We start from the raw sequence: 14,712 nt of genomic DNA on the forward strand, positions 1-14,712 counted from the left end.
CATTCTGTTTTCATAACCACATAGGAAATGAGCAGGGTAACTTTCCATTATATGGACAGTAAAAAAAAGAAAAAAATCTCGCAGGGCTTCTAACACCTTTTCTTCTATATATAATTTGGTTTTATTTTCTGGTGCTCCTCTAGAGAGATTCCACTCACTTCCTATTACTCTGACCACACTGGGAGGAAGAATCTCCCCAGCAGTGGGCACAGACCGAGATCCTAATCACTTCCCACTTTATTCAAAACTAGAAAAAAGGTTTGGCAGGAATAACACTTTTTCCCAGTTTAGATAACAGAAAAAAATCCCGGAAGGTGCCTTTAATTACTTTCCCTGATCCCGTCTACCTCCCATATCCATGCCAAAGAAAAGTCCAGTGCTTCCAGGTATAGAAACAGATGCATGTTTCCTTGCCTTCCCACAATGCATTGCTTGTTATCATGAGAGTCACCAGTCCAGAACGCTATCACCTGGGGGGGGGGGGAATCCTGGCGACTTGTATATGTATAGAGTCTGCAGTGCAATACAGGACAGCAGATTGGATCAGCAAGACACCCTCTGTGTGACCTACTGTGGGTGGTGGGCAGACAGGACGACACCTGAGTGGGTATAGAATATGTGAGGGTGGCAGGCAGGGAGATACTAAAGTGACTATAGACCTGTCTGATGGGGGACGGGCCGGCTCAGGATTGGATGGGTGATCTGTCTATCAAAGTGCCCGGACAAAGAGGAGGGGCTGTATATGACGGTGGGGAACACACAGCTATTGAAATGAAAGCTGTTATGTTCCCCGACTCTCCTCTTCCCCTACGATTGCTTGGAGAATGACTGCCCACGCCCCCCCCCCCAGGCAGCCCACACTCACCAACCCTTAAAATGGGGATGCGAGCAGGCGACGAACTTGAGGGCTGACACACAGACAGGTGTGTGTGTGTGTGTGTGTGTGTGTGTGTGTGTGTGTGTGTGTGTGTACACACACACATATACACACACCTCAAAAAAAATATTAAAGGAACACTTTGAAAACATCAGATCTCAATGGGGAAAAATATCATGCTGGATATCTATACCGATATGGACTGGGTAATGTGTTAGGTATGAAAGGATGCCACATTGTTTGATGGAAATGGCTGAATTCAGACACCACAAAAATCAAAGTGAACAAATGATGCAGCCGGCTAGTCTATTTTGCTGAAATTTCATTGCAGTGACTCAGAATGCTACTCAGTAGCTTGTATGGCCACCATGTGCTTGTATGCATGCCTGGCAATGTTGGGGCATGCTCCTAATGAGAGGACGGGTGGTGTCCTGTGGTATTTCCTCCCAGATCTGGACCAGCGCATCCCTGAGATCCTGAACAGGCTAAGGTGCAACCTGGCAGTGTCAGATGGACTGAAACATAACGTCCCAGAGGTGTTCTATTTAGGTCAGGCGAGCGTGGGGGCCATTCAATGGTATCAATTCCTTCATCCTCCAGGAACTGGCTGCATATTCTCAACATATGAGGCCAGGCATCGTCACGCACTAGGAACCACTGCACCAGCGTAGGGTATGACAATGGGTCTAAAGCAGGGGGGCCCAACCAGTGGCCCGCGACCTCCTACTCTGGGATAGAAAAGAAAGAATACTGTTATTAAAGGTCAGTCTATTACTAAAATCAGTGTACATATGGGCATATCTTTTCTGCAGCGGTTACTGGGCTGCTTTCAAACTGATCCGCAGGGGCAGAGCAATTAACTGCGGGTTACCTGCACTGAGCCATAGACTTCTATTATTACCTGCGAGTTTGGTGAGCTTCCTGAAAGTGCACCAAACCTGCAGAATATAATAGAAGTCTATTGCAAACTGCAGGAAAGCCAAAAGGTACACTGCGTTGCACACGTGGTGCAGGTAAACCGCAGTGCATCATTGTGAAAGCAGCCTTGGACCCCTTTCACATAGTCAGTCCAACAGTCCGACCAATTAGACCCTTAGTGGCAGACATAAACCGACTTGCATTCTACCTCCAATATGATCTGCTAAAAAGTATCGTGGGCTGCATACCTGTCCGCTCTCAAAATGCAGAGTGGACATGGACATGCCATCCACCTGCTCCACTCATTGTGGCCCACGACCGGTTACCAAATCGCTTAAGAGGCCCTCACTTTTCAAAAGGTTGGGCACCCCTGGTCTAAAGCCTCATACACACGGTACGATTGTTGGCCAACCGGGCATCTGATTTTTGTCAAAATGGGCATATGGAAGGATCTTGTCTTGCATACTAAGAGTACACAATTGTCGTGCAACAAACACGAACGTAGTGACATACTACGAGGAATTTCAGCTGTTGAGTGCCACACCTTTGGGCCCCTTCTGCTCATTTTGTGTTTGGTGAGCACTGATTCCGAGCATGCGTGTTTGTACTTTCGACTTTTGCGTTATGGATTTGTGTACTGACCATACAAAAATCTGACATCAAACCGCTGTCCATCGAAAAGTTACTAGCCTGTCATCCAGCATTTGTTGGCCGAAAGTTGGACAATTGTCAAAAGGAGCGTACCAACAGTAAGATTATAGGACAGCAGTCTGTCAACAGACAAACCCTTGCCGACAATCGTAGTCTGTACGAGGCTTAAAGTGGAAGTAAACTCCCCTATCGTTTTCAGCCAAGGAAGCCGCCATCTTTGCCTCTGTTTAATCTTCAACTGCTATGGTGCTGCACATGTGACTCGTTATGAAACCAGCCATTGGATGTTTTGATAGTTTGGCTGAGAGCACAGCCAATGTGCAGTTAGCATTCCCGGCCTGCCTTTTTTTTTTTTTCTGTTTAAATCAATGGGTTTACTTCCACTTTAAGGAAGTCATCCAGATACCCAATGGCAATCAGTTCTGGTGTTCAATGGCAAATGCCAATCAAGCTCCACGGTGCCTGGCAGTGAGCACAGGGCCAACTAGAGGACGTCAGGCTCTCAAGCCACCCTCATGAAGTCAGTTTGTTTGGTATGACATTCACACCAGTGGCTCTGCTGGAGATCATTTTATAGGACTTTGGCAGTTCTCATCCTGTTCCTCCATGCACACAGGAGCAGATACTGGTCCTACTGATGAACCAAGGATCTCCTAGGGCCCTGTCCAGCTCTCTTAGAATCTCCTCCATGCTCTTGAGACTGTGCTGGGAGAAACTGCAAACCTCCTGGCAATGGCATGTATTGATGTGCCATCCTGGAGGTGTTGGACTGCCTGTGCAACCTCTATAGGGTCCAGGTAACACCTCATGTTACCAGTAGTGACACTTACCCTAGCCAAATGCAAAACTTGTGAAAAACCAGAAGATGCGTGGGGGGGGGGGGGGGGTAAGTGGCCTCCACCTGCATAACCATTCCTGTTTTGGGGGTCATCTCATTGTTGCCCATCTAGTGCACCTGTTACTTTCATCAACTCCAAAGCAGCTGATACTGATTAACAACCCCCTCTGCTACTTAAGTGACCAGATCACTCGCCCAAAAGTTAAAACTGCTTTCCCACTGAAAGCACTGGCTGCTCGATTTAGCACCGCTTTCTTTTTTTTTCCCATAATTTTTTGTTTTGTTTTCTGGATAATTTGAACAAACAAGAAGATATTGCTTTTCAGGCGCTTTCAAAGAGATTTATGCCAATGGGCAGGGCTCTCAACCCACCCCAAAGATTCTACTTGCAGGACTTTTCAGAAGGCCCCACAAGAGCACCACCAGAGTGTGAAAAGTCACACTGGAATGAATGGGAGGCAGTTTTCAGGCACTTAGGCTATTTCCAGCACTAAACCACCTGAAAACTGCCCAGTGTGAAAAGGGTCTAATTGACTTGATGCTATACTCAGATTAAAATGTGTTCCTTTTTTTTTGGAGCAGTGTGTACACACACATTTCAGTTATTTTCACTATAGAAATGTTGCAGAATACATTTGCAAAATTGTTATAAAAGAAACAAAGAAAAATGCATTTTCAATTATTTAGCAAATAAAAACCCAGCAACGATTTAATACCACCGAAAGAAAGCCCAATTTGCATGAAACAAATTAATAAAAATGTCAAAGGTACATAGGTTTAATGACTCCACAATTGTCCTGCGGCGCGAGACAGCACGAAAAGCTGAAAATTGTCCTTGGCAGGAAGGGATTAATATTTTAACAGACCCTTTTGCATGCATTAGTTATTAAAGTATTTACAAATCATCCACACCCCAAGCTGTCATAATATTGTAAAAACTTTGGGCAGGAGGGGCAAAGACCGACAGCACAAAATACTTATCAATGCAGGATATTAGATTTCATCAGGGGGGCGTGAAATAAAAACCACATGCTACGCTTTTCATTCTTAGGCCACTTTCACACGGGGCGGATCTGTTTGACGGTGTTCGCTCCGCTGATCACCGCTGAGTAGGCAGATGGCAGGTCCGTGTCCGCTCACTTTGCAGACAGAGTCCTGCTGTCCTCTATGTGGAAATTGGATGAAAACGGACCGCCTGCCAGCTTTCATCGGAGCTGCCTGACTGATGGAAAAAAAATAAAATAAAAATAAATAACGACCACCATAAGTCTGGATTTAGCAGACAGGATCAGATAGCAGATGTCAGTGGACAAGTCACTGCTGACAGCCACCTCTATAGGGGTGAATGGAGGGTCCCGATCAGGTCTGTCTGAAAAACTGACAGCCCACGTGAAAAGGGGCCTTATGTATATGTCAAGATCATAAAATACACACTGTATCACCCAGGAGCAGGAAACTGGTGTTTATGGCATGCTCCATGCAGCTAGACCCGTTTCAGGTCTCTCGGGGCTACCCATGCCAGTTTATTTCAAAAGTAAACAGAACTAGTGTAGGGTTGGCACCCCATAAACAGAATGCAAAAGTTTTCAAAATAGAAAACTTCCGCAGAACCTTGCTGCATCAGCCCTGGCAGCTTATGGAGGGATTACAATGCAGGAGCATATCCTGCAGAATTATCAACCCTCCTGTTCCTTCCCACTCAGCTGAGCAGGATCAGAGCCGCTACAGCTGGACTGCTTTGTTGTGTGTGTCACAGGCACAAGGCTCCATTCATACTCGTATGACTCCAAAGTTGCGCCGACTTGAGAAAAACTTTGGATGGGCGCAACATGGATACGACTGACCAGTAATAATGAACAACTGTTGCATTGTATAACATTCAGGTATGACTTTCATGCAACTTCTGAAGGTTAACATTAAAATCTATAGCCCTCAAGTTGGATGAAAGTCAGACCAAAGTAGTGCATGAACTACTCCGAATATGCTGCAATTGCTGTATCATTGGGAAAACAACTTGTCATGAAACTTTGAAGTCCAAAGTTGCACAAGTGTGAATGCAGCCTTAACCGAGAATAGATCACTTTTGTCAATTCAGAGCAGCATCTGTGCCGTTTTCATAGTTTACAAGAGTGGTTCAGGCTTTTTGCCTGTGACACTTTTTTGAGACAGACAGGGCTTTTCTTTTGGTGGAATTTATTCTCCACTGGACCTGTTTTTTCTTTTATATATAAAAAAAAACCCAAGTTGTACTTTGTTATAAAACTTTACAAGTCATATTTCTTCATAAACTTAAAACAAAATATATTCTGCTACATGTCTTTGGTAAAAAATAATCCAATTCAGTGCATTTTATAGAGCGTAAGGCCGGTGTCCTATCAGATACTGAGTATTATCCTGATAGCTATGATTGGCCACAGCCATTACATGGTACAGGTCCACTGTTACTGGCCTTGTACCATGTGGATTACTGTGACTGATCAAAAAAAAAAAAATAAACGTACAAAATGAAGGACTGAATAAAAGACACTGTACTACTCATAGGAGATCGTGGTCATTGGTCACAACAATCGAATGGTACCAGGGCCGGCCTGGTACAATCATCTGTTCTGGATCATGCCGATATGTGGACCCTAGGCTGTCCCCATGTGATATCTACCCAGGAGAGCAGTTCTTCCGCCCCGGTTATATATATCTGGGCGGGAGGTGTTAATCATGCACAGCTGGATTTGGTTTTTAATGTGCACTATCAGAACCTAATTGATGGTATTTAGCAAGCATATTCTCTAGTACCAATTTGAGATAAGCACATCAATTTGTAAACTAGACAAACTAGTACATGATTTGCCCGAATATATACGTAGATTTGTCCAGTTCATGGATTAACTGTTCACAAAACACAACTCCAAACAAAGTGAATTGCAGAGTATGTCAATTTGCAAAAGATAAAATGAAAATATGGCTCAAGCAATGTGAAGCACTTGTTATAGCCAATTTTCCTGGCCTTCATACAAAATTTTAAGTTTAAAATATACAAGGGAAACAAGTAGAGTTGTAGGTTTTTAATGAACTACAAAAATTACAGTTTATCAACATGGCATGCAATTTATGCAGGTGAACAAACATGTTCTGCACGAGTTCTCCCTTACCCACCATACAGCTGTCAAAACAGGTGCAAGCTGCTTCTTGAAATGAGTGTTCAAGGTAACCGACAGATCTCTCCACCTACTGATGTTTTCTGATCGGCGGCCCCTGCAGCCTATTGTTGGACTTATTGGAGAAATAACAGAAGCAGCCAATCACAAAGCAAGTAGAAGAGAGGTCTCACCAGCTGCCAAATTCAAATGCATTTTCACCTGTTTCAAGAGACAGTTGTACTGAAATCTACGCTAAAAAAACAAAAAAGAAAAAAAACACACAAAAACAAGAAACTGGGACGAAGGTGGATTTTAATAGATATATTTTTTATATGAAAAAAGAAAGCTTGAACATATATTTTACAGCGATCTCTGTGTCCTATAATACAAATTAACTATCAATGTGTTGAGTCAGTGTACTGTGTATAAGGACCGACTTAAAATTGAAATATTAGGTTGTACAATAAGGTAGATTCACAGTGTGGTCACACTTGGTTCCCTCTTCGAACAGTTCACAGGATGATTTATAATGCCAGATTCTTCATAAACTTGACTGTAGTCCAGACATTTATATGGCCATTGTGTTCTGCAAAAACTAAGCCAAAAAAAAAGTTGTTATCAAGCCGAGTCTAAGCTTTGACAGAAGGTGCATTTGTAATTAGTTTCCTTAGGCTCAATTCACATCTATGCATGTTGCTTTTGAGCGTTTTTACCGTGATCTTGCTGCTTTTTTTTTTTTTACACCGATTGCTTAGCAACCAGCTATATACAGTGAAATGGCAAAAACGCGGCACTTGCGTTTTTGATGCAGGTCCATTGACTTCTATTACATGCAAAACACTGCATTTTGCATGAAAAAAGTCCGACCCTTTCCAAAAACGCAGGGGCACAAAAATGCATTGATGGGAACATGTTCCATAGGAACCCATGTTAAAAAAATTCCCTGCTTTTCTGCAAAATGCATCAAAAACACGTCAGTGTGAATCAAGCCTTAGCCACCCTGCAAAAGTTATAGGGCATTAAAGGTCACCAATGCTGGCCTTACATACTTTGACATTCTGTCCATTGAATGGTCAGTTATCTGAATGCAAAATATTTGAGAATGCATTAAAAAAGGTAAACCCACCAATTTCAAATAAATAGGCTATTCCAAATGATAGTGGCGTTACCCATGCACTGCAAGGGTTAAATGCCCGCTAGGGGACCACAAAAAGCCCTTTATTTACCCAACCCCATATTTTTAAAGCCTCCCTCCAGGCTGCGAGACCAGTCTCTGCGGCCTTTTCTCCCCTGTGCTACAGCAGTTGCAAAGTCCTCTGACATCATCAAGCCCAATACAGAGCTCACAGTCCTATGTGGGATGAGAGGACGCCAAGGGATAGATCAGCATTAGCATTGGGGAGCAGTGGAAAGCACAATCTGCCAGAGGAGCAGAGATCGGGTAAATAAAAATGTCTGTTGCCAGTCCCCTAGACCCAAACTTGTATTTAGCCCTTGTAGTGAAATGGCAGCCCCACTGCTAGGGAGCATTTTTCCTTTTCCCTGGAGATGGCTGAAAAAGCAATCGGTTCAATGAATAAATCAATCAATAGATAGCCAGCATAAGTGCCACAATGCATTAGTTCTCCAGGTATATGGTTATGCATTAAATTCAAATAACAGCAATTGGATCTGGAAGACACCTAGGCTGCAAGATGAGATCAAAGAGTATGAAATTCATGGGGGTATCACAGCTGAGCCTTCTGAAGACATAGTGAAATTAAAAAATTGCATACATAATTTTCCTCAAAATTCTACAAAAAATACCCCATAATGACATGAAAGAAGTTTGTTTGAAATCTTTGCAAACTACATTTTTTTAAATCACATGTACACAAGTATTCACAGCCTTTGCCATATGACATTCAAAATTGAGCTCAGGTGCATCCCGTTTCCACCGATCATCCTTGGGAGGTTTCTACAACTTAGTCCACATGTGGTAAATTCAGTTGATTGGGACAATAAAGTCCCACAGTTAACCGTACAATATTATATACAACCTAGATTAAGGCTTACCTGTATTTGCAATAAATATCTCTCAAATATAAAAAGGTTTAGGAGATATTTGCAGAAATAGCAGCACCAATGTCTACGGCACTGAGCAATCATGCCGTTAGTGGCAGCACCAGCACACATGCGCAGGAGTGACGTCATCGTGGCTCTGGCCAGTCGCAACAAAGTCACTCCGGGATAGATGGTGTCAGAGGAGGCGAACGATCTCAGGTAAGCAACTCATGAGCTAGTGTGCCATGCATACTAGCTCAGTATGTCTGTCTTGCAGGGTGTCCCCCCCCTCCCCAGGCTTTACTTCCTCTTAAAGTCCAAGGAATCATTGAGACAGGATTGCTTCAAGGCACAGATCTGGGGAAGGGTATAGAAAATGTTGCCGTATTGAAGGTCCCAATGAGTACAGTGGCCTCCATCATCCATAAATGGAAGTTTGGAACCACCAGGACTCTTCCTAGAGTCGGCCGCCCAGCCAAACTGAGCAATCAGGGGAGAAGGGCCTTAGTCAGGGAGGTAACCAAGAACCAGGTTATCACTGACAGATTTCCAGCATTTCTCCATGGGAGAGAAGAGAACCTTCCAGAAGAACCACCATCTCTACAGCACTACCATACAGGCCCGATTGTTGGAGTTGCCAGACAGAAGCCACTCCACTGTAAAAGGCACTTAACAGTCCGCCTGGATTTTGTCAAAAGGCACTTGGACTGAACCATGAGAACATTCTCTGGTCTGATGAAAAAGACTGAACTCTTTGGCATCAGATAAGGAGGAAACCAGGCACTGCTCATCACCTGGCAAATACCACCCCTACATTGAAGCATGGTGGTGGCAGCATCATGCTGTGGGGATCTTTCAGCAGCAGGAACTGGGAGACTAGTCAGGCGGAAGGGAAAGATGAATGTAGCAATGTACAGAGACATCCTTGCTGAAAACCTGCTCGAGAGCGCTCCTCCAACAGGATGAGGACCTCAAGCACAGCACCAAGACAAAGGAATGGCTACGGGACAGCTCTGTGAATATCATTGAGTGGCCTAGCCAGAGCCCAGACTTGAACATCTCTGGAGAGATATGAAAGTGGCTGCGCACCAATGCTCCCCAACCAACCTGATAAAGCTTGAGGGGTCCTTCAAAAAAAAAAAAAAAAAAAAAAAAAAAAAAAAAAAAAAAAAAGGTATGCCAAGCTTGTAGCATCATGCTGAAAAACTTGATTAATTGGTGCTTCAGAGTATTGCGCAAAAGTTGTGAATACTTATGTACATGGGGTTTATTTTTAATAAAATTTTCAAAGGATTTCAAACTTCTTTGAGACTGTCATTATGGGTTATCATTTGTAGAATTTTGTGCAAAATAACGAATTTTATCCATTTTGGAATAAAATGTGGAAAAAGGGCAGCCCTGCGAATACTTTCCAGATGCATTGTGTGTACACACATACATACACACATACAAACACCAGTTGTATGCTGGGCACTGGATGTTAGTTGATAGAAAATACACAATTCTGCACATCAAACAAGATGTAATCTTTTGCTGGAGTCACTTACATCGTCATACATGAAGTTGACTATTCCCTGCTGCATGCTGTCTCTTCGCCGAAAGACATCTGGCAAGAAAGAAGTTGATTAGTAAAAAGCATCGCCTCTCATGGGTTTAACAATTAAAAGGCCAGGTAACGTAAAGTAGTAAGAGGTTATTCTTAAAGTAAAACTATACAAGTGTAAAGAGATATCCGCACTTAAATAAAAATATTAAATATAAAATAGCCAGCAGCTGAGCATTATAGCCCAGATATCAGGCACAAAGAAAAAGGTTTAACCACTTCCATACTGGGCCTATTCTGCCACTCTTCTCCATGTAAAAATCTTTTTGCTAGAAAATTACTCAGAACGCCCCAACATATAATTTTTAGCAGACACCCTAGGGAATAAAATGGAGGTTGTTGCAGCTTTCTCACATGGTAAAAAAAAAAAAAAAAAAAAAAAAAAGTAAAGTTAGCCCAATTTTTATTTACAATGTGAAAGATGTTACACCAAGTAAATAGATGAAACATGTCACTTGCGTACATCCATGGAATTGCGCCAAATTCCGGTACTTAAATCTCCATAGGGGGGCGCTCTAAAAAATTTAGGTTACCAGTTTAGCAGAGGAGGCCTAGTGTTAGGCTTTACTTTTTTTGATCACTTATCCTTATTACAAGGAATGTAAACATCCCTAGTAAAAGAACAGGTCCTCTGTAGAGATGTGGGGTCAATAAGAACCCACATATCTTCTCCAGGCTGGAAAGCACGAGAGAGAAAAAAAAAAAAAAAAAAAAAAAACACATCACAATTTCATGCTTACCAGCCGCAATCATGGCTTTGTTTACAATCACGGCCCAGACGTGATGTCATAACGCCACTCCCGGGCCTCCAACGGTCAGAGATGGCTGGTGACCATCAGGTCACTGGAAATCTCTATGGTCGTCATCCGGCAGCAGCCGATAATTACTCCGGGTCCCCGATGGCATGGGAGAAGCACTGGCCTGTAAGAACGATCAAGCGGCGGAACTGCACAGAATTGCCGGCTGAGAGCGAGGATTATCTGAATGATGCCTGTAGCTGCAGGCATCAGATATCCTTGACTTTAATGGGAATGTCATGACAGCCTTGGGCTGGAAGTGGTTAAATAAAAGTGCAGCGTTAGGGCAAAATACATGCGACTCGCACAACACGTGATGTGCATACATCCAACAGTGGTATAATTGGTGCAGGTTGAAGCCGACTTTCATCAGGAGTCCCATGAAGAGGTGGTGTATTGGAAATGGTGATCAAATGTTTGGCAGCCCGATACCCATCACCACAAATAAAATGAAGGCTTACCAGAGAGCCAGCAACCCCCCCCCCCCCCCCCCCCCACATTCAAGGAGGTTAAAGCGCTTTGTTGGACCTGTGATCCATATAAAAAATATCCCGACGTCTCTCCCCAGTAGCCTCAGAAGATGTACACCAGGAACTTCACAGCTGATCGGGGTGTGAGGTTTTAGAAAAGCCACAGAGCTGAAGTATAAAGAGACACAAAAAAAGACTCCACATTGTATAATATTGGGGGTTATTTACGAAAGGCAAATTCACTTTGCACTACAAGTGCAATCGCTGTAGATCTAAGGGGGTAGATCTGCAATGAGGGGAGGCTCTGCTGATTTTATCATCCAATCATGTGCAAGCTAAAATGCCATTTTCCTTGCATGTCCCCCTCAGATTTACAACGACTGCACTTGTAATGCAAAGTGGATTTGCCTTTGGTAAATAACCCCCATTGTCTCCTCTTTGCAGTCTATGAGCTGCAGAGCATATACACAGGAAAGCAAAAGTTCAAGCCAAGAGCATGTCTCAACCCAAACACTTCCTTAAAATCCAGACAGTGATTGTATGTGCAGTAGCGTGTGTACATGTCTGTCCAGACGATCGTTTCGTCATAAATTACATCAGGGGCCGATTGTCATAAATGACACTTATGCGATCGCTGTCTGGATTTTACAGAATTTTTAAGGATTGAGACATGCTCTCGGCTTGAACTTTTTGCTTTCCTGTGTATATGCTCTGCTGCTAATAAACTGCAAAGAGGAGACATACTATGTGGAGTCTTTGTCTATGGTATATACATAATTACATTGGTCCAAGCTGTAACTTTGTAAAAATATTCATACCTGCAATGCATCTTTAACCACTTGTTGACCAGCAACTTACCTGGTCTGTTGCTGGACAAGTGATTATAAAACAGGATATTTATTTTTGTATTTATTAATAAAAAAAGTGATGCTGCATTTAGTGCAAGTGCATTGGCCATTAAGCTCACAAATGCCTGTTGATCTTGACAGCCAAGCCCAAATAATGCAGCTTCCTGTGAAGGGGTGACAACACTGCTGCACTGCTCCTGAATTCAGAGCAGGATTGTCACCCTCACGCAGGCTGTGCCTACTTCACAACTGTGGATGAGGCAGAAGTGAGAACGCTGCACCCACCACTAATTTACAAGCCTGTAGCTTGTCCACCTGCCCACACCTAGTCATGCCCACTGCGTTCTGTATTGGCAGCACTGCTTCTGCAACCTGCGAATTGTGAGCTGCAATGTCTGGAAGGGGAGTGCGAGATACAAATTCAACAGGATTGTTATCAGCCTGGGAGGGTAAAATACGTTTGTAAATTAAAAACAGAGTTCTAAACATCACATAGTAACTTGATTAGGGAATGGTTTAGACCAGAATTTACCATTTTGTGAGAAAATATATCAGCCACACAAGGAAAGAATTGATGTGAGATACCAGCTATTATCTTAGTACATGGTACAATCAGATACTTTGCGGTTCCTGCCGCTAGACAGGACCTTTACAAATGTAAAATGGCGGAGATGTTCATCTCAGAGGGATCTTCTGAAATTGAGCTACACTGGAGATCAATATTAGAGAACCTCCTACAATTTCCTAAATTTCAAAGTCACTGTTTAGTCCCATTTGAAATGATCTAAACTGGAGTAAAAGCAGTTTTGTTAAGCATATATTTCAGAATTTACATGTTTTGAAGCACAGAATAAAAAACTTCAATGAGATTTGAAAATCAAAATTAGAGAACACTTTCAGATGCTTCCCAGTTATTGGTGTTAATCTGGCACCTTGTGCCAATTTCTTTAATTATCTGACAAACCCTATTTAACTGGCAGCCCAACTTTACACCTGTCACTGACTTTGCAAGATGGCGAGCCATTCCAAAGTGACTGAAACCCTCCGGCATCTGGTTGTCCAGATTAAGTCTAAAAGGATGACCCTTTCAGCCAAAGCAAGAGAACTTTGTTGTTCCAAATCTGTGATTTCTAGAATATTGCATCTTTAGGCTGGGCTCACACTTAAAGTGGTTGTAAACCCTTACAAACCCCTTTGACCTACAGGTAAGCCTAGATTAAGGCTTACCTGTAGGTCCAAGCAATATCTCCTAAACCTATATGGTTTAGGAGACATTTGCCCGAAAACGGGCACCGCTGTCTACGGCGCATGCGCCGTAGACAGCGGCGCGCAGGCGCACTGAAGGCGGCAGTTCCAAGAATGGAGCTGCCGCATTTGTCGACTCCCGTGCGCATGCGCGGGAGTGACGTCATCGCGGCTTCGCCGAATGACAGCGACGGAGCTGCGAGACGCCACCAGCAAGATGGATGCGGCGGACTACAGGGGACAGCACGACTTCGCTGGCTCCTGTGTCAGGTAAGTGACACATAATGGGCTACTATGCGATGCATAGTAGTCCATTATGCTTTACCTTTGCAGGGAAAAAGGGGAAGTAAACTCATCAGGGTTTACTTCCTCTTTAAAGCAGATTACCGCCTGGGGAGGGGAGAAAAAAAAAAAGTCAGCAGCTACAATTACGGTAGTTGCTGACTTAATATAGACACTTCCCAGTCCAGGAAGCCCACGCTGTCGGCAGCCCAGCCAATTTTCTGATCGGCTGTCGGGTGCTACCGCCAAGGGAAACCGCAGTGAGTTCCCTAGCGCGCATGCGCAAAGTATGATGCTCTAATTGGCCCAGCTGCACAGGGCCAAACTTCAGCGCAAACCCCCACCCCGAAAGGTACCAAACATGGCACCGGAAGGGGGGGGGGGGGGGGGGGGGGTGACAGATCAGTGGAAGTTCCACTTTTGGGACAGCATGGGGTCCGATGCGTCTGTTCCGTTTCCGGAACGAATCATCACCAAATGTTTGCCTGTCCAAAGACACAGGACCCTTGTTCAATTCCCCATGGAGATGTGTGAACTGGCCCTACTAAGAGCCAGGCACACTCATGTCATGCGAATTGGATGCGATGAATACGGCATCCAATTCACACCAACATAAACCCAGCTTTACGAACTCATTCCAATCCCCCCCAAGGCAGCTGGTCATCCACAAAAACAACAAATGCAAGAGGACAGGATAATGCAGAGAATCTCAATGGCAATCGGTGCAACAGCGCAGCTGTGATTGCTCGCCGGTTCAGCGCTGAACAGAGTAGGGATCTGTCTCGCCATTTGTCAATTTGGACTGAAAGCCCACTCTGCAGCAACTAGACCTCATTAGCAGAAATAATCAATAAGGCTAGACTAACCTTTGCTGAGGGGCATGTTGTATGGACAGAGAACTGGTCCAAAGTTGATTAGTGATGAGCAAGTTGCATTTATTTGGGTCAGATGGGAAACATGTTTGTCAATCTGGGAAAAGACAGAACCCAAAGAGTATAAAGAAGTC

General features: G+C 43.7%; 1 protein-coding gene across 1 annotated transcript in view; it reads right to left on the bottom strand.

Annotated features, from left to right (window-relative positions):
• Positions 1–6,328: 6,328 nt before the first annotated feature.
• GCA (grancalcin) overlaps positions 6,329–14,712 on the bottom strand; it is a 54,897-nt gene continuing 46,513 nt past the window's right edge. Inside the window, exons 7-8 of the mRNA XM_077447577.1 lie at positions 10,009–10,067; positions 6,329–7,013 (exon numbers count right to left, since the gene is read on the bottom strand). Coding sequence (XP_077303703.1) covers positions 6,987–7,013; positions 10,009–10,067 — 86 coding nt within the window. The 3' untranslated portion in view covers positions 6,329–6,986. The remainder of the gene's footprint in view (positions 7,014–10,008; positions 10,068–14,712) is intronic.

This window comes from Lithobates pipiens, unplaced genomic scaffold (assembly GCF_037356315.1).
Source record: "Lithobates pipiens isolate NorthernLeopardFrog02 unplaced genomic scaffold, aLitPip1_a1.2 Scaffold_22, whole genome shotgun sequence".
Taxonomy (NCBI): domain Eukaryota; kingdom Metazoa; phylum Chordata; class Amphibia; order Anura; family Ranidae; genus Lithobates; species Lithobates pipiens.